Genomic DNA, 27,069 nt, shown 5'->3' on the forward strand with positions numbered 1-27,069 from the left:
CATACACTTCACTTCCAATTTCCATCCTGCCAACAATCCCTGTTCCGGGCGTACACCGGCCCCATCCCCGAACTCTACCTCCGCTACATCGACAACTGCATTGGTGCTACCTCTTGTACCCATGCAGCACTCACTGACTTCATACACTTCACTTCCAATTCCCATCCTTCCCAGCCACACCTGGATTGGTTGATCAATTAATGTAGAAGTTTGGTAAATTGGCCAATTAAGGAATTTAGTGACTGATATAAGCAAGACTTGCACAATGGGTGCAGCCCTGTTGAGGGAAGTGCCCTGTGAGTAAAGTGCGAGTCTTTGGTTGCGAGCTGTGAGTAAAGTGCGAGTCTTTGGTTGCGAGCTGTGAGTAAAGTGCGAGTCTTTGGTTGCGAGCTGTGAGTAAAGTGCGAGTCTTTGTCTGCGAGTCTTCAAGTCTTCGACTGCGAGTCTTCGACGGCGAGGAGGTTGAGGTGAGGAGGTTACGCTTGTTTTTGCGCCTGAATTGTTTTTTGACACTAAAGTAATGGCGGACAAGTTGGTGCAGTGTGTTTCCTGCAGGATGTGGGAAGGTAGGAACACCACTGGAGCTTCTGGGAGCTACACCTACAAGAACTGTGTGCAGGTGCGGCTCCTGAATGGACGCATGGTGGAGTTGGAGAATTAGCTGGATGACCTCAGGGCCATCCGGAATGCGAGAGTTTCCTGGACAGGACCTACTGCGAGGCTGTCACGCCAAGGGTCCAGGTCGAGCGAAGGTGGGAGACCGTTTCAGGGGGGAGCGAACATGGACTACAGGAGACCCCGGTGGCTGTGCCTATTGCAAACAGGTACACCCTCTTGGGAACTGTTGGGGCAGAAGACGCTTCCAGTCCGAGTGGCAGACATGTTGGCAGATCTAACCCAGGCAAGGAAATTCGACCGGGGAGACCAAAGTCCGGAAGAGCCATAGTAGTGGGTGACTCCATTGTCCGAGGTACGGACAGTAGATTCTGTGGCGGCAGGCGGGACTCGAGGATGGTCTGATGCCTCCATGGTGCCAGGGTTCAAGACATCACGGAGCGGCTTCAGAACATCCTAGCGAGGGAAGGCGATCAACCGGAAGTAGTTGTGCATGTGGGCACGAACGACGTCGGGAGGAAGAGGAAGGAGATACTGCAACGTGGGTTTAGAGAGTTAGGAAGAACTTTTTCAGTCAGAGAGTTGTGAATCTGTGGAATTCTCTGCCTCAGAAGGCAGTGGAGGCCAATTCTCTGAATGCATTCATGAGAGAGCTAGATAGAGCTCTTAAGGATAGTGGAGTCAGGGGGTATGGGGAGAAGGCAGGAACGGGGTACTGATTGAGAATGATCAGCCATGATCACATTGAATGGTGGTGCTGGCTCGAAGGGCCGAATGGCCTCCTCCTGCACCTATTGTCTATTGTGCCGTGCCTATGTTCTAGGGGGATAGGCCCCACCAAGTGCATTGGGTCAGTTGAAAGATTGTAAGATCGCTAGCGTATCTAAATGGGTCAAAAGCCCATTCCTGACTGCTGTAGTTCTGGCTACAGATGTCAACTTTAAAAGGTGTACAAATATTCGCCTGCATGCAGCCTGCGAAACGTCGCCTCTGTCCAGTGCCGATTTTGTTGCCATATTGTTTTTTACACAGCAGGTCAGTAGATTGCACGGTCGTTGTTCAAGTCCACAATTCATATCTGTTACAAATTCAGATTCACAGCTTTTTTTGCGGTGTCATTGAGTTCACCATCACTGGAGTTACGTCAGTTCTACAATCAGTTCTCTGCAGTTTCCAACCAAAGCAGTACAATGGAAGACTGGCGAAGATATAAATTGAAAATGGTTGCAATGTCACACATCAAAATGGTTCCACTTCAAAGTATTTTGCAGATGTTCCGTGACAAAATGGTCAAGGCTTTTAAAACAAAAAAGCATGATAGTGTGACAAAAGTTTCAGTTTAAATAATGGGGGCAATTTTCATTCGGTGGAATTATTATGGGCCTGAGGCTCTTACCACTGCACTCAGTGTTGCCTTTGTCTTCTCTGCTGTGCTATTCCAGCAATACTGCACTTCTTCACACACACTCCCCTCAAACCATTAACAGGTCAACTCAGCTTATTCCACTCGTACCCTTTCAGCTCACCGTCAGTGAAGTGTCCATAGCTTCCGTGACATTCTCCATCTCCTTCCCACTAAATTACAATTCTTGCAGGGATAAGGAAAGGAGGGGTTATGGATGTGGAGATGTACGGGGCAAGTTTTGTTTTTAACACAGAGAATGATGGGAGCCTGGAACGTGCTGCCAGGGGTGGTGGTGGAGGCAGATACGATAGTGGCGTTTAGGAAGCTTTTAGATAGGCACGTGGATATTGCAGGGAGTGGAAGGATAGGGATCAAGTGCAGGCAGAGGAGATTAGTTTAACCTGACATTACGTTCGGCATGGACATTGTGGGCCGAATGGCCTGTTCCCGTACTGTAATGTTCTATGTACGCCCTGAAGTAGCAACAATCCAAACTGAACACGAAAGTAATGTCTGCATGTTTCTTTGTGGGCTCCAAGCATAAATAGACAATAGGTGCAGGAGGAGGCCATTCGGCCCTTCGAGCCAGCACCGCCATTCAATGTGATCATGGCTGATCATTCTCAATCAGTACCCCGTTCCTGCCTTCTCCCCATACCCCCTGACTCCGCTATCCTTAAGAGCTCTATCCAGCTCTCTCTTGAATGCATTCAGAGAATTGGCCTCCACTGCCTTCTGAGGCAGAGAATTCCACAGATACACAACTTTCTGACTGAAAAAGTTTTTCCTCATCTCAGTTCTAAATGGCCTACCCCTTATTCTTAAACTGTGGCCCCTTGTTCTGGAAGGATTCAGGAGAACTCTAAATGAGAGTATCTCGCCACTAAATTACAATAACGCCAATGCCTCTACTTCCCTAGAAGGCTTAGGAAGTTCGGCATATCCCCAACAACTCTCACCAACTTCTACAGATGCACCATAGAAAGCATTATATGGGGATGCATCACAGCATGGTTTGGGTACAACTCCATCCAAAACCGGAAGAAATTGCAGAGAATTGTAGACGCAGCCCAGACCGTCACACAAACCGACCTCCTTTCCATTGACTCCATTTACAAGGCCAGCTGCATAATCAAGGATGAGTCACATCCTGGCCAGTCCCTCTTCTCCCCTCTCCCATCAGACAAAAGGTATAGAAGTGTGAAAACGCACACCTCCAGATTCAGAGACAGTTCCCAGCTGTTATCAGGCAACTGAACCAGCCTACCAACAACTAGAGAGCAGTCCTGAGCTGCTGTCTACCTCATTGGAGACCCTTGGACTATCTTTGATCCGACGTTACTGGACTTCACCTTGCACTAATTCACATAATTCCCTTTATCATATACACTTGTGGATGGCTCTATTGCAATCATATATTGTCGTGGTTAGCACGGAACAGACGCTTTTCACCAGACCTCGGTACACATGACAAATAAACCAAACGAAACTAAACCTCCAACTGTGCATTTGAGTTAAAATACCTTTCGCACTTAACAGTGCTTTTACACTTATGTACATTACAAAATGCTGGCATTGTTGCACTCCAGCTGACCACTTTGAAAGAAAAGTTAGAAAGGCTTCAATCAGCTGGAGTTTTAAGAGTATCTGCAAGGAAGGGGAAAGACCATGTGCCAGAGTGAGAAAAATCTCTGATGGTATGGGGGGAACTCGAGAACAGAATGTAGTCGGAAAACGAAACCGAAATTATTGATCTAAGACTGTTTCCTGTCAAACGTGGTCTGTGTGCCTTTCCTTGTACCTTGCCTTACGCTACTACCATGACTACCAAAACAAACGCTGCAAAATGACAGGGGGAATAAAGCATTACCCGTTTTATGGGGTTTAAAACAAAAATTAATCCAATCTCGTTATTTTATTTTGGGGGGGCATTAAAAGGGAGCATTAAAATTGCCTCTGAGCTGTTCAAAGTTTGAAGAAGCAGATGTGATATCGAAGGAAAGCGGAAAAGTAGGAGCTGCTTGGGTGGAGAGAGGGGAGAGGAGGTGTTGCAGCGAGAGTTTTCTGACGCGACTTGTAACCAGAGGGTGTGTTGACAAGCGCAGGCGGTGTAGTTGTGGGAAGAACTTTCATGGTGTGGGTCGACCGCAGTTACAAACCCAGAGAGGAGGGTGGCCAAGAACGCTGGGGACGTTTCTTCAAAACTTTTTTTTTTAAAGAGCGGAAACGTAGGAGCAACGCCTCTGCACTTTGGGTTTTTTGTTGGTTGGTGGGGAGAGAGAGAGGGAGAAGTAATGCTCAGCGTTGTGTGCGGATTGCTGCTTGTGATACACAATCCGCATGGAACGGCAGCAAGAGGGAAAAGTTTCAGGGTGGCAGGGAAGAGGAACAAACTAACCACCAAGAAGTCCACAGCAGGAAAATACATTGGATTTTAAAAAACAAAGACTGGGAGAGTGTGGACGAGGAGAGAAGCGAGCACTTTGGGGATGTGTTTGTTGGCTGTCGCCTGGAACAGTGCACCAGGCTTCACGGATACATGGACACTTGCTCTCCTGGTGATATTTCCAGTCTAGCTGGTATGCTTTTACGTGGCAGGATGGGTGATATTCGCATTTGGATGCCCTGCTTATATATTAGATCTTGCATTTTTTGGAAACAGTAGCCCTTTCTGATATTGGTGACACGTTTTGCAGCCAACAACATTTTTGTTGTGCAATCTTGCTGCTTATCCACACGCTTAGTGACATTTGAATGGGTTAGAAGTAGTGGAGATTGATTGTTGGCTTTGTGTGTGGGTTTTTTGTTTTTTTTTGTCCTCTTATTCCGGTGAGTCTTTATTTCCATGCGTTGCCGTCTGGCTGCAGTTTTTCCTTTTTGGCTAGTAATTTCATAGACCTGCAGTTTAGGTTGCATGAGTTTATTGGTGGTTTTGTTGGTCAATGTGGAGGGTGGGTGGCGCGGCGGTGCGGTGCACGGCATGGCTCAGGGTAGTCGGTGGAGGGCGAGTTGCAAGCTGACCGGCAAGACCAAGATGTCGAAGAGAGAGACCAGGAATGTCCGCTCCAACCTGTTGCAAGACAAGCCGGCGCGGCCGCACGCCAGCAACAGGCTCAAGACCACCAAGTACTCGGTCATCTCGTTCCTCCCCAAGAACCTCTTCGAGCAGTTCCACCGCTTCGCCAACGTCTACTTCGTCTTCATCGCCCTGCTGAACTTTGTGCCCGTCGTTGGAGCCTTCCAGCCCGAGTTAGCCCTGGCCCCCGTGGTCTTCATCCTTGCAGTGACTGCCTTCAAAGACCTGTGGGAGGACTACAGGAGGTACATGTCCGACCAGGAGATCAACCACATGGACTGCCTCATCTACTGCAGGTAACTAACTAGCATGAGAATGCTGGCGTCCAAATCAACGCTGCAAAGTTAAGAGCACAGCCATTAATTAGAATTAACACTGCTTTAGAAGTACCCCAAAGCAACAATGGTTTAGAATTGAATGCATTACAGAATTACAATAACGCTAAAAATATTATTATTCCATAAAAAAAGTAATAAGGGCGCACCTGCGTTAGAATGCAGTTACTCAAAAAATATTGTTGAGATTGATTTTACTGAAAAATGATTCTGTTTTAAAAAATACCTGATTTTATTCAGTAGTGCAATTTTGGAACACACTATTTTTCTAGCAATTCTTTCAAGTGCTCTAAGTTGTAAAGCAAGTGTAAAAATAGAAAATCTGCACTTCTAAAATTATTACCCTGTTTTTCCAACTGGATATTACTTTAGAGTACTTTGCATTTCAAAACCAGGTGTACCAATGTATTACCTGCATTGCCAAAGGAATTTTATCTTGGAATGGCCTAAGTTCCTAAATCATGGGAACTTTGCAAAATAATATTGATTTGACTAGTACCGATATTCTGTAATTAAACTCATTTTGGAATGAAAAGTACTCAAAAAGACTGCTTTAAAATTACATGTGTGTCCAAATTACACGCATTTTGAAAGAATCGATTTTCCAAATTAATAATACTTTAGAAAATCAGAAATTCAGAAAATCAGATGTTCCATGATTAAACCTACCCCAGAAATTCAGATATCTGTAAATAGTACTGCTTTAAAGATGCAGGTGCTTTAAAATGACACCTGCTCTAGGGATATTTCAACATAGTACAAGATATTTCAAAATAGTACCAAGTCAGAATGCTTGAATTTCTAAATCATTCAAAATAACACGAGGTAAGAAATTCTCTTGCCCTGCATCAAAATCCCTCCATCTGTTCTAAAATAATACTATTTTAAACTTGCAAGTATTGCACAATTAAACCTATTATAGTAATATTGGTATTACAAAATGATGAAGATTGTGAATAGTTGTATTTATTAATCAGTATTACTTTGGAGCATTTCCTTTTCTGAAGTACAAATGGATTTGGAATACAGCGTTTCTAAGGTCTTCAGAACACCTGCGTTTCCAAAATAATATCACTTGAGAAATACTGATATTCTAAAGCAATACTACTTTAAAAATCCAGGAATTCCAAGACTGTACATGTCTTAAAAATACAAGACTTCTGAAATAACACTGTCAGATATACGGAATTTCCAAAGTTACACATGTTTCTAAAGTAGAAACATTGCAAAGTTAGTGGTGGTTTAGAAATGCAGGTATTCTGGAGTTACAACTGCAGAAGAAATGTGTGAATTTGAGAAGTAATGCTACTTTAGAAATACAGTTATTTATTCTAAGGTAATACAGGTAGTTTTGTCATCACGTGACAGTTGCGTTCTTGAATGTTTTCAAGAGAGAGTTTGATTTAGCTCTTAGGGCTAAAGGAATCAAGGGATAGGGGGGAAAAAGCAGGAACGGGGTACTGATTTTAGATGATCAGCCATGATCATTATTGAATGGCGGTGCTGGCTCGAAGGGCCGAATGGCCTACTCCACCTATTTTTCTATGTTTCTAAGAAACCTCGTGTTATTGAAAATCGCGTTTATAAAGACAATTTTGTCAATGGGGAATTGTAGCTCAGGAATTTCAGACTCGCGACAACAAAGTTATTTTGCCTGCAGGACTTTAAAAAAATAAAGGCCTTTTCAGTAGCAGTAAGTTTATTTTTGTTACTGCAAGCTAAAACTTCTAAAGGCTGAATGTTAGGTTGTTTAATAGAGTATCATTGCACAAATGTCAGTGGAAGCAATTGCTTGTCAATTTTATTGCCCTCCCCGCAGTTAAAGTAGCAGCTGTATTCTTAGAAGACAATTGTGTTTTATTACTGCTGGGAGGTTATATGGAAACAGGTTTGTTTCCCCTTAACTGTTGAAATCAAGACAGCTTTTTTTTCTGCTTGTCAATTTCCAAGTTAACTTTTAAATGGTTCTCTAGTTCTCAATCAAAATCGTGTTAAAACCAATTCTACCCATGAAATACAAATGGTGCTCACCAATTTATCATTTGCATGTATACAATTTATGTTATGGAAACAAACGTCATAGCAGCACTACCTGCAGATACTGATTGTATGATTAATTGTCACCTTCCCCTCAGCTAACAATGATCTATTCTACTTTCTCTGTGAGCTTTGTCCCCTATGATCTCTTGTTTTCACACCTTACCTTTCCGCATCTCTGTCTCCCTCTCTCCTGACTCTCAGTCTGAAGAAGGGTCTCGACCCGAAACGTCACCCATAGCTTCTATCCAGAGATGCTGCCTGTCCAGCTGAGTTACTCCAGCATTTTGTGTCAATCTTCTGTTAAAAAATCACGACCGCCTTTGATATATCATCTTTGTAAAACCAATACTGTTTTACGAATGCAGGTATTCCAAAATTGTTACCAATATAAAATTCTGCAATTAGTATTATTAGAAAGAAATTGGTGCTCTGAAAAGATTTATTTTGATGGGCATCCCACCTTCTGTCTCCTTTCTCTGTTTGTTTACTTATTTATCTATTTATTCACTTCCCTATGTTCTCTAAATCCCTGTAAAGCGTCTTTGAGTATATGAAAAGCGCTATATAAATGTAATGTATTATTATTATTATTATTATAATGTTGAAGCCCCTGATTTTCATTTCAAATCTCTGCACAAGACAGAAGTTGTGGAAGTATACATGTACTAAAGGAACTAGCCGAGGCAGGTACAACAACAACATTTATGACATTTGAACAGGTACATGGATAGGAACGATTTAGAACGGTATGGGCCAAATAGGTGTGAATGGAATTAGCTTGGATGGGGCATATTAGTCGGCAAGGGCAAGTCAAGTTGAAGAGCTTGTTTCCGTGCTGTATGATTCTATGACTCTAGCATAATTAATAATTTTCTGCTATAGGAAATGCAAGTGTTTGTAAAATAATATTTTTTAAATGTATCTTTTTGAAAAGTGTAATTTCTATTATTTTTAGATTACAATATTCTTATTTATCCATACACATTTGAAATCTAAGATAAAAAAATATATATTTTGAAAGGTCACTCCATACTTAATTGTGCGTGAATATTGAAAGGGATTTAGGATGCCTCCAACAAGACGTGTTACTGGAATTAATTTTTTTCATTACTGCTTTCAAACCAAGTTCAAGTATTACAAAACAAGGAATTGCAGATAGACACAAAATGCTGTAATAACAGTGGGTCAGGCAGCATCCCCGGAGAAAAAGAATAGGTGACGTTTCGGGCCGACTTGAAACATCCCCTTTTCCTTTTCTCCAGAGATACTGCCTGGCCCACTGAGTTACTCCAGCGTTTTGTGTCCATCTACGGAATAAACCAGCATCGGCAGTTCCTTCCTATGCAAAGAAGTGCAGATGCTCTCTAATACACAGAAGGATACAATGTGCTAGAGTAGCTCAGCAGGTCAGGCAGCATCTCTAGAGCACGGTAGCGCAGCGGTAGAGTTGCTGCTTTACAGCGAATGCAGCGCCGGAGACTCAGGTTCGATCCTGACTACGGGTGCTGCACTGTAAGGAGTTTGTACGTTCTCCCCGTGACCTGCGTGGGTTTTCTCCGAGATCTTCGGTTTCCTCCCACACTCCATAGACGTACAGGTATGTAGGTTAATTGGCTGGGTAAATGTAAAAATTGTCCCTAGAGGGTGTAGGATAGTGTTAATGTACGGGGATCGCTGGGCGGCACGGACTTGGAGGGCCGAAAAGGCCTGTTTCCGGCTGTATATATATGATATATGATATGGATGGGTGACGTTTCGGGGCGAGACCTTTCTTGAGACTGACCTGCTGAGTTACTCCAGCACTTTGTGTCCTTTTGAGTTCAAGCTCTGCATGAATGTGCTACTCAACTATTTCAGTTTATTTACAATCTTCTCTAATTGCCAGTACTAGAGGGTAGAATTTGTCGTGAGTGCTATTTGAAATAACCACTCATTAAATGGTGGAACTGAATTTGCAGTGGAATTAAAAATCAGTCCTGGTATAAATGACACTTAATCCCATACTCCACACTTTGTATCTCTGCCAGTGAGAAAATTCTAAATGTAGGAAGGAACTGCAGATGCTGGTTTATACTGAAGATGGACACAAAGTGCTGGAGTAACTCAGCGGGTCAGACGGCGTCTCTTTAGAAAAAGGATGGGTGAAGTTGCGTGTCGGAACCCTTCTTTAGACAAAATTATGTTTGATGTTCGACTTTACAATGGAATTCTGTCTACCTCAGTCATTCTTAACAGACCGATCTGTGTCAGTGTGTATAGGCAGAGCCTTTTCGCTGTTTGCATCACTTGTTATCGCCTTCTCCACAGCCAACAATGAACCATTGTGGACTCCACCTTTCCTTGATCGTCATCGCTGGCATTGATTTGTCCTTTGGCATACCTTCCATTCCTTTGTATCTTCTCATATCTCTCGTTTCCCTCTTCCCTGACTCTCAGACTGAAGAAGGGACTCGACCCAAAACATCATTTATTCCTTTTTTCCAGAGATGTTGCCTGACCTGCTGAGTTACTCCAGGTTTTTGTGTGTATCCTCGGTGCAAACCAGCATCTGCAGTTCCTTCCTAGGCATTCTTGATGATACCTCCAGCCGGCCTGTTGCAGTTTAACCATATATAACCATATAACAACTACAGCACGGAAACAGGCCCGTTCGGCCCTACCAGTCCACGCCGACCACTCTCCCTGACCTAGTCTCATCGACCTGCACTCAGACCATAACCCTCTAATCCCCTCTTATCCATATACCTATCCAATTTACTCTTAAATAATAAAATCGAGCCTGCCTCCACCACTTCCACCGGAAGCCCATTCCATACAGCCACCACCCTCTGAGTAAAGAAGTTCCCCCTCATGTTACCCCTAAACTTTTGTCCCTCAATTCTGAAGCTATGTCCCCTTGTTGGAATCTTCCCCACTCTCAAAGGGAAAAGCCTACCCACGTCAACTCTGTCCGTCCCTCTCAAAATTTTAAAAACCTCTATCGTCCCCCCTCAACCTTCTACGCCCCAAAGAATAAAGACCCAACCTGTTCAACCTCTCTATGTAGCTTAAGTGCTGAAAGATGAACTGGATGGAATGAAGTGGTGATCCAGTGATGGACTGGGCTGTGTTCACCACTCTCTGCAGCATCAGGTGGGCACGAGCAGAGCAGTTTGCCATCCCAGGCTGACTGTCAGAGTACTTTAGCGCATCTGTAGAAATTTGAGACAATCCTCAAGAACATGCCAAATCTTCCCAGATTGTTAAGAAAACATATACGCTGATGTGCTCTCTTGATCAGTGTGAAGAGACCAGGGCAGGTTGCTGGTGATATGGATGTCTATGGCCTTGAATAAGGTCATAAGTTGTAGGACCTCAATTAGTCCATTCGGCCCATCGTGTCCACTCCGCCATTCAATCATGACTGATCTATCTCTCCCTCCGAACCCCATTCTCCTGCCTTCTTCCCAAAACCCCCGACACCCGTAGTAATCAAAAATCCATCTATCTCTGCCTTAAAAATATCTGTTGACTTGGCCTCCACAGGCGTCCGTGGCAAAGAATTCCCCAGGTTCTGATGACCATCTCTACAGCAGCTCCCCTGATGGAGGACAGGGTTGTATTCTCCCCTTGGATCAACAACCAACTCTTTTATCTAATTGACGTTCAGAACTAGGTTATTGTCCTGGCACCATAACACGAGGTTCTCGACCTCTTTCGTCTCATCGTTGTTGTGGATCCAGCTGATAACAATCAGCAAAGTTAAAAATCATGTGGTCGTTATACGGTCAAAGCATTGACGTAAACTGAAGGATCGTCTTGTCCTCTGATGAATAGATAAAAATGCATTACAGATTTTATGTGGAGAGGTAGCTAGATACATGTCTGTCTTTTTTAAAAATCTAGATACCAATTTTTCATAGCTACATCAAGTGAAATGGCAAGGGAACAGGTCTTTCAACTCAACTTGTTCATTTTTGCGTTTACAGTTTAGTTTAGTGTCACGTGCACCGGGGTACCAATGAAAAGCTTTTGTTGCATGCTAACCAGTCAGCATAAAGAAACACATGATTACAATCGAGCTATTCACAGTGTACGGATGCATGATGAGGGAATAACGTTTAGTGCAAGGCAAAGCCAGTAATGTCTGATCAAAGGTAGTCAGATAGTAGTTCAGGACTGCTCTCTGGTTATGGTAGGATGATTCAGTTATCTGATAACAGCTGGCAATAAACTGCCCCTGAATCTGGAGGTGTGCATTTTCACACTTGAGGTTGTTCTTGTTGTTGTTCGTCCTTCGGGTTCGAAGGTGACCATGACTTCACTTTCAGTTGGAGGATTGGTGACGGTGAGGCCAGTCCGGGCTCGGAAGGCACGCCCACACGTAGGACACAAGTGGATGGGTGCTGCAGTGGAAGTGGAGGTAGCCCGGGCCTTGCGCGCGGTGCGTTTCCTCTGGGCCTCTGCAGTGCGTCTGTTCTCTGCTGCACGGGCTCCTGTGGTGAGCTTGCTACGCCAGGTTGGACGGTCCAGAGCAAGAGAATCCCAAGTGCTGAGGTTGATGTCCAAGTCATTGAGGGACACTTTGAGGCAGTCCTTAAACCGTTTCTTCTGTCCCCCTACTGAGCGCTTGCCCTGACACATTTCTCCATACAGAAGCTGTTTTGGCAGTCGACTCTCGTCACACTTGAGGTATAATGGAGTCAATGGAAGGGAGGTTAGTTTGTGTGATGGTCTGGGCTGCATCCACTATTTGTTGCAATTTCTCATGGTCTTGAAAGGAGCTGTTCCCAAACCAAGCTGTGATGCATCCCAATATACTGTCCAAGATGCCCATCTATGCTATTTCAACTTGGCTACATTTGGCCCATATTCTTTTAAACCTTTCTTCTCCATGTACCAATCCAAATTTTACCTGCCTCTCCCCTTACATCTGGCAATTTGATCCATGTACCCACCACCGATGTGTGAAACATAGAAACATAGAAAAATAGGTGCAGGAGTCGGTCATTCGGCCCTTCGAGCCAGCACCACCATTCAGTACTCCATGGTCTAACAGTTGAACAACACTCCCCAGATCGTGCCATTCACTGTGTATGTTTTTGCTTGGTTTAAGTTCGCAAGATGCATCACTTCACGCTTGTCTGAGTTAAATTCCATCAGCTATTCCCTTCCCCGTTTTCCCAGAAGATTTAGATTCTGTCCTAACAATGGACAACCTTCTGCAACTTCCAAGAGAATGTCAAGCATGAAACAGGCCCTTCGGCGCAACTCGTCCATGCAGACCAAGATGACCCAACTAGGCTAGCCCCATTTGGCCCATATCCCTCTAAACCTTTCCTGTCAAGAGTCTTTTAAATGCTGTTGTAGTACCTTCCCCAACTACCTCCTCTGACAGCTCATTCCATATATTCACCACCCTCTGAGCAAAGTGAGGTTCATGTTAAATCTTGCCCCTCTCACCATGAACATATGTCCCCTTTGTTTTTGGTTCCTCTACCCTGGGCAAAACACTAAAAGATTCTATAGCACCTTCGCTATTGGGACCAGCTGCAAATGGCTTCAGAAAACTTTCATGGACACATTTATCGAATTCTGCTCCATCTAATCCGTTAGCACAAGGGCAGTTCCAGTTTAAAATCACCTATTACAACCCTATTATTCCTACGCCCATCTACATTTTCTCTACATATTTGGTTACACCACACTGTTGATAGGTCGACAGTGTAATCCCATTAAAGTGTTTACCCTTATGTTTCTTATGGCTGAATTCTACCTAGAGAGCCCAACTGGGACTTACCCCCCTCCAATCCAGGAATATCCTCTCTAAATACTGCTGTCATGGTATCCCCAATCAACATTGAAATTCCCCTTTTTCCTTTACCTCACTTTGGACTTTCAACTTCACGCATACAGCATGTAAACGGGCACTTCCGCCCGCCAATTCCATGCCGACCAACCATCGCCCCTTACACTGGCACTATCCTACACACTCGGGACAATTTACAATCTTACCGAAGCCAATTAACCTACAAACCAGTCGAGAAACCAGAGCACCCGGAGAAAACCCACGCGTTCACAGGGAGAGTGTACAAACTCTGTAAAAAGACAGCACCCGTAGTCGGGATCGAACCCTGGTCCCTGGCGCTGTAAAGCAGCAACTCTACCGCTGAGCCACTGTGCCCTCTCTCACTCCGGAGTACAGACTCGGAGATAGTCTCATCCCTGTTAGATTTCCTTGGGAAAGAGGAACCCGAGGTTTCCAGAGTTGCTTTCCGGAAACACCGATGACTCCTTTTGACTTTCGTCAAAAGTTTTAAAATAACAAATTATTAAAAAGCACACCGGATAAGAAAAATGATGGATTTATACATTTACAGGGTGGATCTTCTGCTGGTTCTGGGCTGCCGATCACTTGTGTCCGACGTGATGCAATCACTAACAGTGTGGTCCTGGGCGTTGTCTTCCACTGGGAGTTCATCCTACTGTTCATCCCACAGCTCATCAAGGAGGCTCGACTGATCCTCCCAGTGTTAATTGCCAACTGGACTGATATAGCAGCTTAAGCAGGCAGTGAGGTCCCTCCAGGGTCAAAAGCTGATAAAACTGTTGCTATAATTGTATGTCAAGGTCTCTGGCACTCACAAACACTCAAAATCTTGACAAATATGACAATGCTATTGAAATTATTGGACAAGCCTTAAAACAAAAACATTTAATAAGGCACAGCGGTGTGTTTCTTAGTGTTTAGTTTAGTTTAGAGATACAGCGCGGAAACAGGCCTTTTGGCCCACCGTGTCCGCACCGACCAGCGATCCCCGTACACTAACACTACCCGACACACACTAGGGACAATTTACATTTATACCAAGCCGATTAACCTACAAACCCCAGCGTCTTTGGAGTGTGGGAGGAAACTGAAGATCTCGGAGAAAACCCACGCAGGTCACGGGGAGAACGTACAAACTCCGTACCGACAGCACCCGTAGACAGGATCGAACAAGGAACTGTGGATAGTTCATAAGTTCATAAGTCATAGGAGCAGAATTAGGCCATTCAGCCCATTGAGCCGACTCCGCCATTCAATTATGGCTGACCTATCTTTTCCTCAACCCCATTCTGCTGCTTTATTTGACAACCTTTGACACCCTTCCTAATCCAGATTCGGGGACAGTTTCTTCCCAGCTGTTATCAGGAAACAGAGTCATCCTACCACAACTAGAGAGCAGTCCTGGACTTCTGTCTACCTCATTGGTGACCATCAGGCTATCTTTGATTGGACTTTACTGACTTTATCTTGCACAAAATGTCATTCCCTTATCGTGTATCTGTACACTGCGAACTCTAAGACCCCCTCAGTCATGGCTGACCATGGGTGATGCATCCTAGTTGGCTGCTTGCTCCACACCTCGGCTGGAGCAGCGTCGCTTGTCGCTGAAGGGACCAATGCGGGAGTGACAGTCTCTGTCGCAAAGGTCACGTTTGTGTGTGGTCTCTGGTCTGTTGACGTTGCTGCGCTCCTTTCTGCGTGCCCGCTTGTCTGCCGCTGCGTTCATCAGTTTCTCTTCCCCCGTTTTGAGACGTTGGTTCAGGGTACCTCTCCACCTCGTGCGGTCAGCTGCAAGGCTCTCCCAGGACTCCACATCGATGTCGAGCGCCTTCAAATCTCTCTTGCAGACATCCTTGAACGAAACTCTGTCAACCTCCACTTTAGAAATCCCAATGATTTGACCTCCACAGCCATCTGTGGCAATGAATTCCACAGATTCACCACACTCTGGCAAAAGAAAATCTTTCTCATCTCCTTTCTGAAGGTACATCCTTTTATTCTGAGGCTGTGCCCTCTCTTCATAGAGTCTGGCATAAACTTTGATGTTGGGCCGGATGTGTTGATTTCAATAGACAATAGGTGCAGGAGGAGGCCATTCGGCCCTTCGAGCCAGCACCGCCATTCAATGTGATCATGGCTGATCATTCTCAATCAGTACCCCGTTCCTGCCTTCTCCCCATACCCCCTGACTCCGCTATCCTTAAGAGCTCTATCTAGCTCTCTTGAATGCATTCAGAGAATTGGCCTCCACTGCCTTCTGAGGCAGAGAATTCCACAGATTCACAACTCTCTGACTGAAAATGTTTTTCCTCATCTCTGTTCTAAATGGCCTACCCCTTATTCTTAAACTGTGGCCCCTGGTTCTGGACTCCCCCAACATTGGGAACATGTTTCCTGCCTCTAACATTTCCAACCCCTTAATAATCTTATACGTTTCGATAAGATCTCCTCTCATCCTTCTAAATTCCAGTGTATACAAGCCTAGTCGCTCCAGTCTTTCAACATATGATAGTCCCACCATTCCGGGAATTAACCCAGTAAACCTACGCAGCACGCCCTCAATAGCAAGAATCATTCTCTGAATCATTCAATTCAAATTAATTGTTTCTGTGGAGGAAAGCTGTTTAAATTGGTGAATGGTGGACGACGCAGAATAGCTGGGCTGAAGGGTCTGTTTTTATGTTGTATCTCTCAATAAGGGGAACCTCATTGAAACTAGTGGAATGCCTGGATAGAGTGAATGTGGAGAGGATGTTTCCACTAGTGGGAGAGTCTAGAACAAGAGGGCACAGCCTCAGATAAAAGGACCTACCTTTAGAAAGGAGATGAGGAGGAGTTTCATTGTCAGAGGGTGGTGAATCTGTGGAATTTAATGCCACAGACGGCTATGGAGGCCAAGTCATTAGGTAGTTTTAAGGCAGACATTGACAGATTCTGGATTTGTAAGAGTGTCGGGGGTTATGGGGCGAAGGCAGTAAAATGGGGTTTCGAGACACAGAGCAGAAACAGGCGTTAGCACTGTCCTGTACCCACTAGGAACAATTTTTATTTTTACCGAGCCAATTAACCTACAAACCTGTACGTCTTTGGAGTGTGGGAGGAAACCGAAGATCTCGGAGAAAACCCACGCAGGTCATGAGGAGAACGTACAGACAGCACCCGTGGTCGGGATCGAACCCGGGTCTCCGGCGCTGCATTTGCTGTAAGGCAGCAGCTCTACCGCTGTGCCACCGTGCTTTTGAGAGGGAAAGATAGATCAGTCATAATTAAATGACAGAGTAGGCTTGACGGGCCAAATGGCCTAATTCTGCTCCTGGAACCTATGAACTCAAGTAACTGTCTTGGCCTTGAATGCGTATGAAGAAACTGCAGATGCTGGTTTAAACCAAAGATAGTCATAAAATGCTGGAGTAACTCAGCGGGACAGGCGGCATCTCTGGAGAGAAGAAATGAGTGACTTATTGGATCGAGACCCTTCTTCAGTCTGTGTCTATCTTGAGTGCCTTGAGTGCATTCTGATTGAGCCCACGCACCTGTCTGGCATTGAGAAATTCAGAGTAACGACCCTCTGAGAAAACAAATTCCTCCCCATCTAAATGGGCGATCCCTGATCCTAGAAACACAGCCCCAATTGTAAATTTCTACATGTGGTGAAACAATCTGGCAGCTTGTCTTTCACAATGAAAAGTTTGAAATAACCTATGGTTTAAAAATAGGAAATTAAGTGACTGTTACCTTTGGTTTGGAGTCTTCAAGAATGTATGCATTTCCCAGAAAAGTGTGACTCATAATCGTAGCATGAAAGTGGGCCTGTTTGCACCATAAAAGCAAGTAGCCAACTGGTGTAGAAATTATTATGTGAATCAAAATACTTAAACACAATTGAGATTTGTTTAGTTTAGAGATGCAGTGGAGAAACATGCTCATCAACCGACCAAATCCATGCTAACCAGCGATCCCAGCCGACTTACACTATCCTACACACAACAGGGACAATTTACGATTATAACAAGCCATTTAACCGACAAACAATAGACAATAGGTGCAGGAGGAGGTCATTCGGCCCTTCGAGCCAGCACCGCCATTCAATGTGATCATGGCTGATCATTCTCAATCAGTACCCCGTTCCTGCCTTCTCCCCATACCCCCTGACTCCGCTGTCCTTAAGAGCTCTATCTAGCTCTCTCTTGAAAGCATTCAGAGAATTGGCCTCCACTGCCTTCTGAGGCAGAGAATTCCACAGATTTACACAGATTCCCGTATCCCAAACGCGTGCTGGTTTGTAGGTTCGCTGGCTTCTGTAAAATGCCCCTGGTGTGTGGGATAGAACTAGTGTGCGGGTGATCACGGTGGGCCGGAATGCCTGTTTCCACGCTGTAACTCTCGACTAAAAAAAAACTAAACTAATCTGTACGTGTTTCTGCATTAGTGGCCTGGCATCATTGTTACCAATGTGCTACCAATCCCAGCAGATGGAACTGAGAAAAAGCGAGGAGTCTTATATATCAGTCTGAAGAAGGGTCTCGAATGACCTGTTTCCTTTATCATTGTGCCGCCCTTGGTTGTGGTGGTTAGTTCATTGGGAATATTAAAATGGAGGTGGATTATTTTTTTGAACGTTTGAGAGCTATGGGGATCTGGCACAGAGGAGGAGTTGAAGACTGGCGAGATCGTCCATCATCAGGTGAGGTGGCCTATGCATCATCCTGTTTTCTTGCGTTCTGTAGGTAGACAAGTTCTGCATGCGTCCAGATATGATTAGGGCCCTGAAATGTGAGACTTGGAGGCCAGCTGGTTGACCAGAATTTGACTATTCAGCCCATCGGGTCTACTCTGCCAATAAATCGTTTTATTTTTCCCTCTCAACCCTATTCTCCTTCCTTCTCTGCATAACCCATGACCCCTTTCTAATTAAGAACCTATTAGTCCCCAATGACTTGACGGCCACAGCTGTCTGTGGCAATGAATTCCACAGATTCACCATCCTCTGGCAATCCTCTAAATTCCCCCTCAACCCCATTCGAATATTCAATCTCCATTCTGGTTGGCGGGCAGAATGAGGGATGTGGGAAATGCAGCCGGATCTCAGAGACGCGCTGAGACTCCGAGTGGGAATGAAATCCCAGAATCCCTGCTTTTTCCTTTCCAGACAGTCGACCGCAGAGAAGAGTGGTTTCCAGTGTGAAATTTGGACTTTAGAAACGCAGCGCGGAAACAGGCCCTTCAGCCCACCAAGTCCGTGCTGGCCAGTGATCACCCCGCACACTAGCATTATCCTACACACTAGGGACAATTCACAATTTTACCGAAGCCAATTAACCTGCAAACCTGTACGTCTTTGGAGTGCGGGAGGAGTCTGAGAGCACCTGGGAAAACCCGCGCAGTCACAGGGAGAACGTACGAACTCCTTCCTGACAGCACCCACAGTCAGGATCGAACCGGAGTCTCTGGCGCTGTAGGGCAGCAAGTCTAACGCTGTGCCACAGTGCCGCCCATGTGGTACATTGATGGTACACATTACCTCATTTCAACGGGTTTTCCCACTATCCTTACCCACTCCACCCCATCCCGGGTTCCGTTCCTGCCTGGCATGCTGATTAAAAGCAACCAATGTGAGTTAGTGAGTAAGAATAAGCAGGACAAGTTGTTCTTTTCCCCTCTCCATTGGCACCTGGCAATGGCGAGAGTGAGTCAGCATCGCCCGGCAGCCGAGACAACTTTGGGCTGGGCCTGATTCCACTCATTTCATGAGCATGATGGATTTTGCATTCCACGCTGTGAGAAGCTGCAGTGTTTCTTACCCAAGCAGAGTCAGATTCCAGCATACCCTGCCTTCCCTGCTCACGGTTTACTGTAAGGCTTCAATGAAGGGCAGTTTTGCCCGCTGCAAAGATTCTGTTTACGGGATCGGAGCGAGTGAAAAGGCTTATGTTTATTTTTCTTTTCCCGTGTCTGGGATTGGGAAGCCAGCTGTAAGTTTATCTCACTCTTGGCATCTTGCCATTGCTGCAGGTCAGGTTTGCATTCGCAAGTTGCTTTGCAGTCTGCGTGGCCTTGACTGGATGTGGGCGATAGCTCTAAACAGTACCTTTGTCTTCTCTTTGGTGGGGAGCAGTGATTTCCAAAGAAGGGTTCCGACCCGAAACGTCACCCATCCTTTTTCTGCTGAGTTACTCTGGCACTTTGTGTCTATCTTCGCTGCAGTTCCTTCCTACAGATTTCTAAATTGGTATTTGGTTCATTTGGTCACGTGTACCAGACGGAATACAGTGGAGAAAACGTTCTTTTTGCATGTTATTGAGGCAAATTATACCATACATGGAGACACAAGGAACTACAGATGCCCGTTTACAAAACACGAGTACATCAAGTACTGCAAAAGAGAAAATTAAACAGTGTGCAGAATGTAGTGTTACCGCTACAGATAACATGTGGATTTTTTTTAAAAAGTGCAAGGGTCGCAGCGAAGTAGATTGGAAGATCTGGAATTCATCTGTAGTGTGTGAGAGGTCCGATCCAAAGTCAGATAACAGTGGGGAAGATGTGTAGGACAAGGAGAAGCGTCTCGACCCGAAACGTCCCCCATTTGTTCTCTCAAGAGATGCTGCCTGTCCCGCTGAGTTACTCCATCATTTTGTGACTGACAGTGAGGAAGAAGCTGGTCTTGAATCTGGTGGTACATGTTTTCAAGTCTGCATATCTTCTGCCAAACAAGAGAGGAGAGATGAATGGTTGAATGGGGTAGGTGTGGGAGCTTCATTACGTTGACTGCTTTCCTGAAATATGGTGCAGGCGGAGTGGATGTGGGAGGGGGAGGGAGGGGGGGGGGGGGGGGCTCGTTTACACGATGGACTGGGTTGCATTCACAACTTTGCAATTTCTTGTAGTCTTGGGCTGAACAGTTGCCATACCAAACTGGGATGGATCCTGATCAGATGCTTTCCGTGGTGCATCGGTGCAAATTGGCGAGTGCCATTGGAGACGTTTTCTGAGCCTGCTGAGGAAGTGGATGCATTGGTGTGCTTTCTTGGCCACAGCGCCAGTGTAGTGGGACCAGGATAAATCGGTGGTGGCGGCACGGCGGCACAGCGGTAGAGTTGCTGCCTTACAGCACCAGACACCCGGGTTCGATCCTGGTGCTTGTCTGTGCGGAGTTTGTACCTTCTCCCCGCGACCTGCGTGGGTTTTTTTTTCCGGGTGCTCCGGTTTCCTCCCACATCCAAAGACGTACAGGTTTGTAGGTTAATTGGCTTTGGTACAATTGTAAATTGTTCCTCGGGTTTAGGATAGTGTTTGTGTGTTGGGATTACTGGTCAGCACGGGCCTGTTTACTCACTGTATCTTTAACCTAAACTGGGCGGCACGGTAGCGCAGCGGTAGAGTTGCTGCTTTACAGCGAATGCAGCGCCGGAGACTCGGGTTCGATCCTGACTACGGGTGCTGCACTGTAAGGAGTTTGTACGTTCTCCCCGTGACCTGCGTGGGTTTTCTCCGAGATCTTCGGTTTCCTCCCACACTCCAAAGACGTACAGGTATGTAGGTTAATTGGCTGGGTAAATGTAAAAATTGTCCCTAGTGGGTGTAGGATAGTGTTAATGTACGGGGATCGCTGGGCGGCACGGACTTGGAGGGCCGAAAAGGCCTGTTTCCGGCTATATATATATGATATGATATGATAAACCTGAAGCTCCTGACCATCTCCGCATCAACACCATTAATGCATAAATAAATCATCTCAAAGCATGCTCTAACGTGTATTACTTGCACAACTGCACCAGCCTGCTCTGTGGGTAAATGGGTAAATACAGGGTATGTTTCATTTGGAAGAATGCTCGTGCTGCTGCTTTGAACTTCGGTTATTTTTTCTTTATTTTTTCAGTCAGAGAGTTGTAAATCTGTGGAATTCTCTGCCTCAGAAGGCAGTGGAGGCCAATTCTCTGAATGCATTCAAGAGAGAGCTAGATAGAGCTCTTAAGGACAGCGGAGTCAGGGGGTATGGGGAGAAGGCAGGAACGGGGTACTGATTGAGAATGATCAGCCATGATCACATTGAATGGCGGTGCTGGCTAGAAGGGCCGAATGGCCTCCTCCTGCACTTATTGTCTATTGTCTATAATTCTTTAATCAACATAAAGGAAACAGTGAATTTTTGGAAGATAAAAGAATTTTCATTGATGTTTTTGTAAATTGCTTTGAGAGAGACTAGTTCTGTATGTTTTACCTTCCCGTCTCAACTCCATTCTCTTGCCTTTTCCCCGTAACTTCTGACATCCTTTACTCATCAACAATCTGCAGGTGACAATGCCAGAGATGAAAAGGAGGCAAAAGGGAGTTCGTAAAGGAGAGAAGAGAAGTGAAATGTAAAGCCAGAGGGAGGGTATGAAGGGGGAAGGGATCGGGGGAGGAGTGGAGGAGGGGCAGGCTAGTGGGGGAAATGGGTGTGCACTAGGATGGGACACAGGAACGAGGGATGAGGTGAAAGGAGGGGGGGGGGTTCTTACTTAAAATTGGAGAACTCAATGTTTATACCATTGGGTTGTAAACTACCCAAGAACAACCTCTCTTTGGCAATGGAGGAAGCCCAGGACAGAAAGGGTGGTATGGGAATGGTAGTTAAAATGGTTAGCAAGTGGAAGATCCAGCGGGCCTTGGTGGAGGTGTTTGGTGGAACAGTCACGCAGTCTATGCTTATCGCCCAAGAGACTTTTCCACAGCATGGAAGAATGTCATCCGAGACATTTGTACTCGAGACCCTGAAGTGGGAACCTGATCCTTCTGACTAGACTGTTGGCTTAAAGGGACTGAATGGCGTTATCTAAACTCTTAAGACAGGCACTAATTGTTGGAGTAACTCAGCAGGTCAGGCTGAGTTGGAGGAAATGGATAGGTGACTCTCTGGAGAAAATGGATAGGTGACGTTCCGGTCGGGACCCGTCTGAAGAAAGGTCACGACCCGAAACGTCACCCAACCATTGTCTCCAGAGATGCTGCCTGACCCGTTGAGTTACTGCGGCATTTTGTGTCTGTCTCTCTTTGGTATAAACCAACATCTGCAATTCATTTTTATTACAATTAATCTGTTTAAGTTTTTCTTTGTATTTGACTGCCTGCAGCCTTTCTGGATTTCCAAAGTTATTTGTTCAGCCTCGATTGTATTTTTAAATTGATTTTTTTGTTCAGGGTGCAAGCTCTGGTGAAACGTGGCCTTGAGCAAATGTTATCTCTTTTCCCGCTGCACTCCTGTTGAGTTGAGTTTCTGAAAAGGAAATACTTGTTTTTATGCTTTGGAAACGTATCTTTGGCAAGAGAGGGTTGCCGTCTAAGAGATTACTCCTGTACACGCAGATTGTGAATTGTTTACTTGCTCATTTTCAGGATATGCGTGCAACTTGTTTGTTTGTTGCCCACTCTTAGTGGGCAGATAGATGATGGTGGGATAAGAAAATAACTGCAGATGCTGGTACAAATCGATTTATTCACAAAATGCTGGAGTAACTCAGCAGGTCAGGCAGCATCTCGGGAGAGAAGGAATGGGTGACGTTTCGGGTCGAGACCCTTCTTCAGACTGATGTCGGGGGTGGGACAAAGGAAGGATATAGGTGGAGACAGGAAGATAGAGGGAGATCTGGGAAGGAGGAGGGGAAGGGAGGGATAGAGGAGCTATCTGAAGTTGGAGAAGTCGACGTTCATACCACCGGGCCACAAACTGCCCAGGCGAAATATGAGGTGCCGCTCCTCCAATTTCCGGCGGGCCTCACTATGGCACTGGAGGAGGCCCATGACAGAGAGGTCAGACTGGGAATGGGAGGGGGAGTTAAAGTGCTGGGCCACCGGGAGATCAGTTGCGTTAATGCGGACCGAGCGCAGGTGTTCAGCGAAGCGATCGCCGAGCCTGCGCTTGGTTTCGCCGATATAGATAAGTTGTGGGGTCGGTTTCAAGGACTGGCTCATTGGACACAGCGGTAGAGTTGCTGTCTTACAGCGCCAGAGGCCCGGGTTCGATCCTAGACCACGGGTGCTGTCTGTACGGAGTTTGTACGTTCTCACTGTGACTGGATGGGTTTTCTCCAGGTGTTCCGGTTTCCTCTCGCATTCCAAAGACGTACAAGTTTGTAGGATAATTGGCTTTGGGAAGTTGTAAAATTGTTCCTAGTGTGTAGGATAGTGTTAGTGTACGAGGTGATCGCTGGTCGGTGGCGGATTCAGTGGGCCGAAGGGCCTATTTCCGCGCTGTGTTTCTGAAGTCTGCTGCAGTCCATGGGTCAAGGTGGTTGTTCCAAGTCTCACACTCAGTGCGCGTGAAGAGTATTTGCCCAGACCAGATGGCTACTGAGTTGCAGTAGAATATAAGGTCAAAAATGATAGGAGTAGAATTAGGCCATTCGGCCCATCAAGTCTACTACGCCATTCAATCATGGGTGATCTATCTCTCCCTCCGAACCCTATTCTCCTGCCTTCTCCCCATAACCTCTGACACCTGTACTAATCAAAAATCTATTTATCTCTACCTTAAAAATATCACTGATAACCTTCTGTGGCAAAGAATTCCACAGATTCATCACCTTCTGACAAAAGAAATTCCTACTCATCTCCTTCCTAAAAGAACATCCTTTAATTCTAAGGCTATGACCTCTAGTCCTAGACTCTCCCAGTAGTGGAAGCATCCTCTCCACATCCACTCTAACCAAGCCTTTCACTATTCTATATGTTTGAATGAGGTCCCCCCTCATTCTTCTAAACTCCACTGAGTACAGGCCCAGTGCCGTCAAACGCTCATTATATGTTAACCTACTCATTCCTGGGATCATCCTTGTAAACCTCCTCTGGACCCTCTCCAGAGCCAGCACATCCTTCCTCAGATATGGTGTCCAAAATTGCTCGCAATATTCCAAATTCGCCTCAGCATTACAACCCTGGTTTTGTACATAAGCCCTCTTGAAATAAATGCTAGTGAACTTGGTAGTGATGAGGTTACATTGCAGCTGCTGTCCTTGTTCCTCTGGGTGTTGGCGCGACCATTGGCACGGTCATAGGTCCACAAGCTCCAGGAGCAGAATTAAGCCATTCGGCCCATCACGTCTACTGCCAGAGGAGCGTAGATGAGTGTAGAATGTGTACCCAGCACCACTAGGCTGTTGCTTGACTGTGCATCACGTGCATTAGTTGTCAATTTCCATAATCCCATTGCTAGTTCCTGTAGATTGGAGGGTGGGAAATACAACAAGTCTCTCCTGCTCCCTGTTTACAGAGAAGAGACAGGAGCCAAGCATGGTCAAGGATCCATATAGATCGAAGGGAAATTGTGTTTGGCAACCCTGCAAGGGTTTTCTTTTAAGGATATAACTGCTGGAATAAACAAGGAAGAACTAATGGTTATGATTTATTTAGATTTTCAGTGGACCTTGAGTAAAGTCCCACAAGAGTGTTATGTGTAGAGTTAAATGGACAACATATACTGGCATGACTGGAAAATTGGTTGGCAGATGGGAATCGGAGTAGGACTAGGTGGGCCTTTTCTTCAGAATGGCATACCATAACCTGTGGAGTATATATACAGTAATTTGATTGAGGAAAACAAATGCTTTATTTCTAAGTGTGCTATGCTTAAGTATTCGGTTGTGCTGCTGCAAGTAGGTATTTCATTATTCTATCTGGGACATATGACAATAAAACACGCTTGACTCTTGACTTGACTCGAAATGTGTCAATGACTCAAATTTGGTGGGTTTGTGCACTTTGAGAAGGATGCAAAGAGACTTCATGGCATTTTAGATTTCAGTGGGGCAAATGCATGACATATGCAGTATAACATGGATTTATATGGATTTACATGGATTCAGTCTGAAGAAGGGTCTCGACCCGAAACGTCACCCATTCCTTCTCTCCTGAGATGCTGCCTGACCTGCTGAGTTACTCCAGCATTTTGAGAATAAAGACCTTCAATTTGTACCAGCATCTGCAGTTATTTTCTTACACTATGGATTTATATGAAGTCATCCATTTGGACAGGTCAATGGAAAAGCAAATTATTATTTAAATAGTAATAGATTAGGAAATGGTAATACATTTTGACTGTCTATCCTGTCTATACCTCTCATAATTTTATCTACTTTTACCAGGTCTCCCCTCGACCTCTGACACTCCAGAGAAAACCATCCATGTTTGCATTACCGTTCTTTATAGGCAATACCTTCTAAACCATGCAGCCATCTGGTAACCCTCTTCTGCGCCCTCTCTAATGTCTCCACATCCTTCATGTGGAATCAAGGGATATGGGGAGAAGGCAGGCACGGGTTACTGATTGTGGATGATCAGCCATGATCACAATGAATGGCAGTGCTGGCTCGAACGGCCTCCTCCTGCACCTATTTTCTACGTTTCTATGTAATGGGGCAACCAAAAGTCCACATAATGCTCCAAATGTGACCTAGTCAAAGGTTCAACGGTATTTTACTGTCACATGTACCAATTAAGGTTGAGTCAAAGTCCTATAAAGCTGCAACACGGCTGCCTGACGTTATACCCCATGCTCCGACTGATGAAGGCGAGCAGACTATGTGCTTTCTTTCCCCATCTACTTGTGTTGCTACTTTCAGGGAGCTATGAATGTGGACCCCAAGATCCTCAGATAGACACAAAAAGTCAGAGTAACACAGCGGGACAGGCGGCATCTCTGGAGAGAAGTAATGGGTGACGTTTTGGGTTGAGGCCCTTCTTCAGACTAGTCAGGGGAAAGGGAAACGAGAGATGTAGACAGTGATGCAATGAGATATAGAATGAATGAATGAAAAAGATATGCAAAAAAGGTAACACTGACGAAGGGAACAGCTGTTTTCTGGGTGAGAACAGGAAACTGGTGCGACGGGTGGGGGAGGGAGAGAGAGAGAGAGAGAATGCAGGGGTTACTTGAAGTTAGAGAAATCAATATTCATACCACTGGGTTGTAAGCTGCCCAATCCAATATCCTTCTGTACATCAATTCTGTTAAAGGTTGTGCTATTAACTGCATTCTTTCCTCTTGCACTTGCTCAGATTAAACTCCATCTGACATTTCTCTGCTGATTTCTGCAGCTGATCTCTATCCCACCGTGTGCTTTGAAACCCGTCCACGCTGTCTACAACTCCACCAACTTTGATGATCTCTACAAACATACTAATTTATGAATAGCAGATTTGTAGTTTATTTTCAATTCCCAAGACTGCCATTTAATTTGGTGGTGCTTTGAAAAAAAAGTCCATGATTGAAGGGAATTATTGCAGACTGGCCTTTAGTTTGGCAGGGCTTGATTATTTGTAAGGCCTTAATTTTTTATCTATTTTAAATAAAGCTGCCAACAGACCACGATTCCAATAGTGTAATATGTTTCATGATCCATTTCATGTAAATTATAATGGTTGTGTATTAAGTTTTCTCATTAAGGGTAAAGAAGTTTCTACAACTTTGATGGATCTGCTGCCTCACAGGGCCAGAGGCCTGGTTTCGATCCTGACCTCATCTATGTTTTGCACTCGATTCCATAATCTGCAGTTTCTTGTCTCTATGTGCTCCAATGTTTCAAAAACCACTTGCTCTTTCTCAGGGGCGACACAGTGGCGCAGCGGTAGAGTTGCTGCCTCGCAGCGCCAGAGAACCGGGTTCGATCCTCACTAGGGATGCTGTCGGTATGGACTTGCAGGTTTATAGGTTAATTGGCTTTGGTAAAATTGTTTTAAAAAATTTAAACTGTCCGTACTGTGTAGGATAATGCTAATGCATTAGTGGTAGCTGGTCTCGGTGGGCCAAAGGGCC

The 27,069-nt window shown here is 45.2% G+C and overlaps 2 protein-coding genes across 2 annotated transcripts in view; both read left to right on the plus strand.

Annotated features, from left to right (window-relative positions):
• Window positions 1-27,069, plus strand: part of atp10a (ATPase phospholipid transporting 10A) — a 228,889-nt gene that overhangs the window by 40,491 nt on the left and 161,329 nt on the right. The gene's annotated exons all lie outside the window — the stretch shown is intronic.
• Window positions 5,001-27,069, plus strand: part of LOC144595398 (phospholipid-transporting ATPase VA-like) — a 44,711-nt gene continuing 22,642 nt past the window's right edge. Inside the window, exon 1 of the mRNA XM_078402902.1 lies at window positions 5,001-5,369. Within this exon, the coding sequence (XP_078259028.1) occupies window positions 5,001-5,369 (369 nt within the window). The remainder of the gene's footprint in view (window positions 5,370-27,069) is intronic.

The sequence above is a fragment of the Rhinoraja longicauda genome, chromosome 7, assembly GCF_053455715.1.
Source record: "Rhinoraja longicauda isolate Sanriku21f chromosome 7, sRhiLon1.1, whole genome shotgun sequence".
Taxonomy (NCBI): Eukaryota; Metazoa; Chordata; class Chondrichthyes; order Rajiformes; family Arhynchobatidae; genus Rhinoraja; species Rhinoraja longicauda.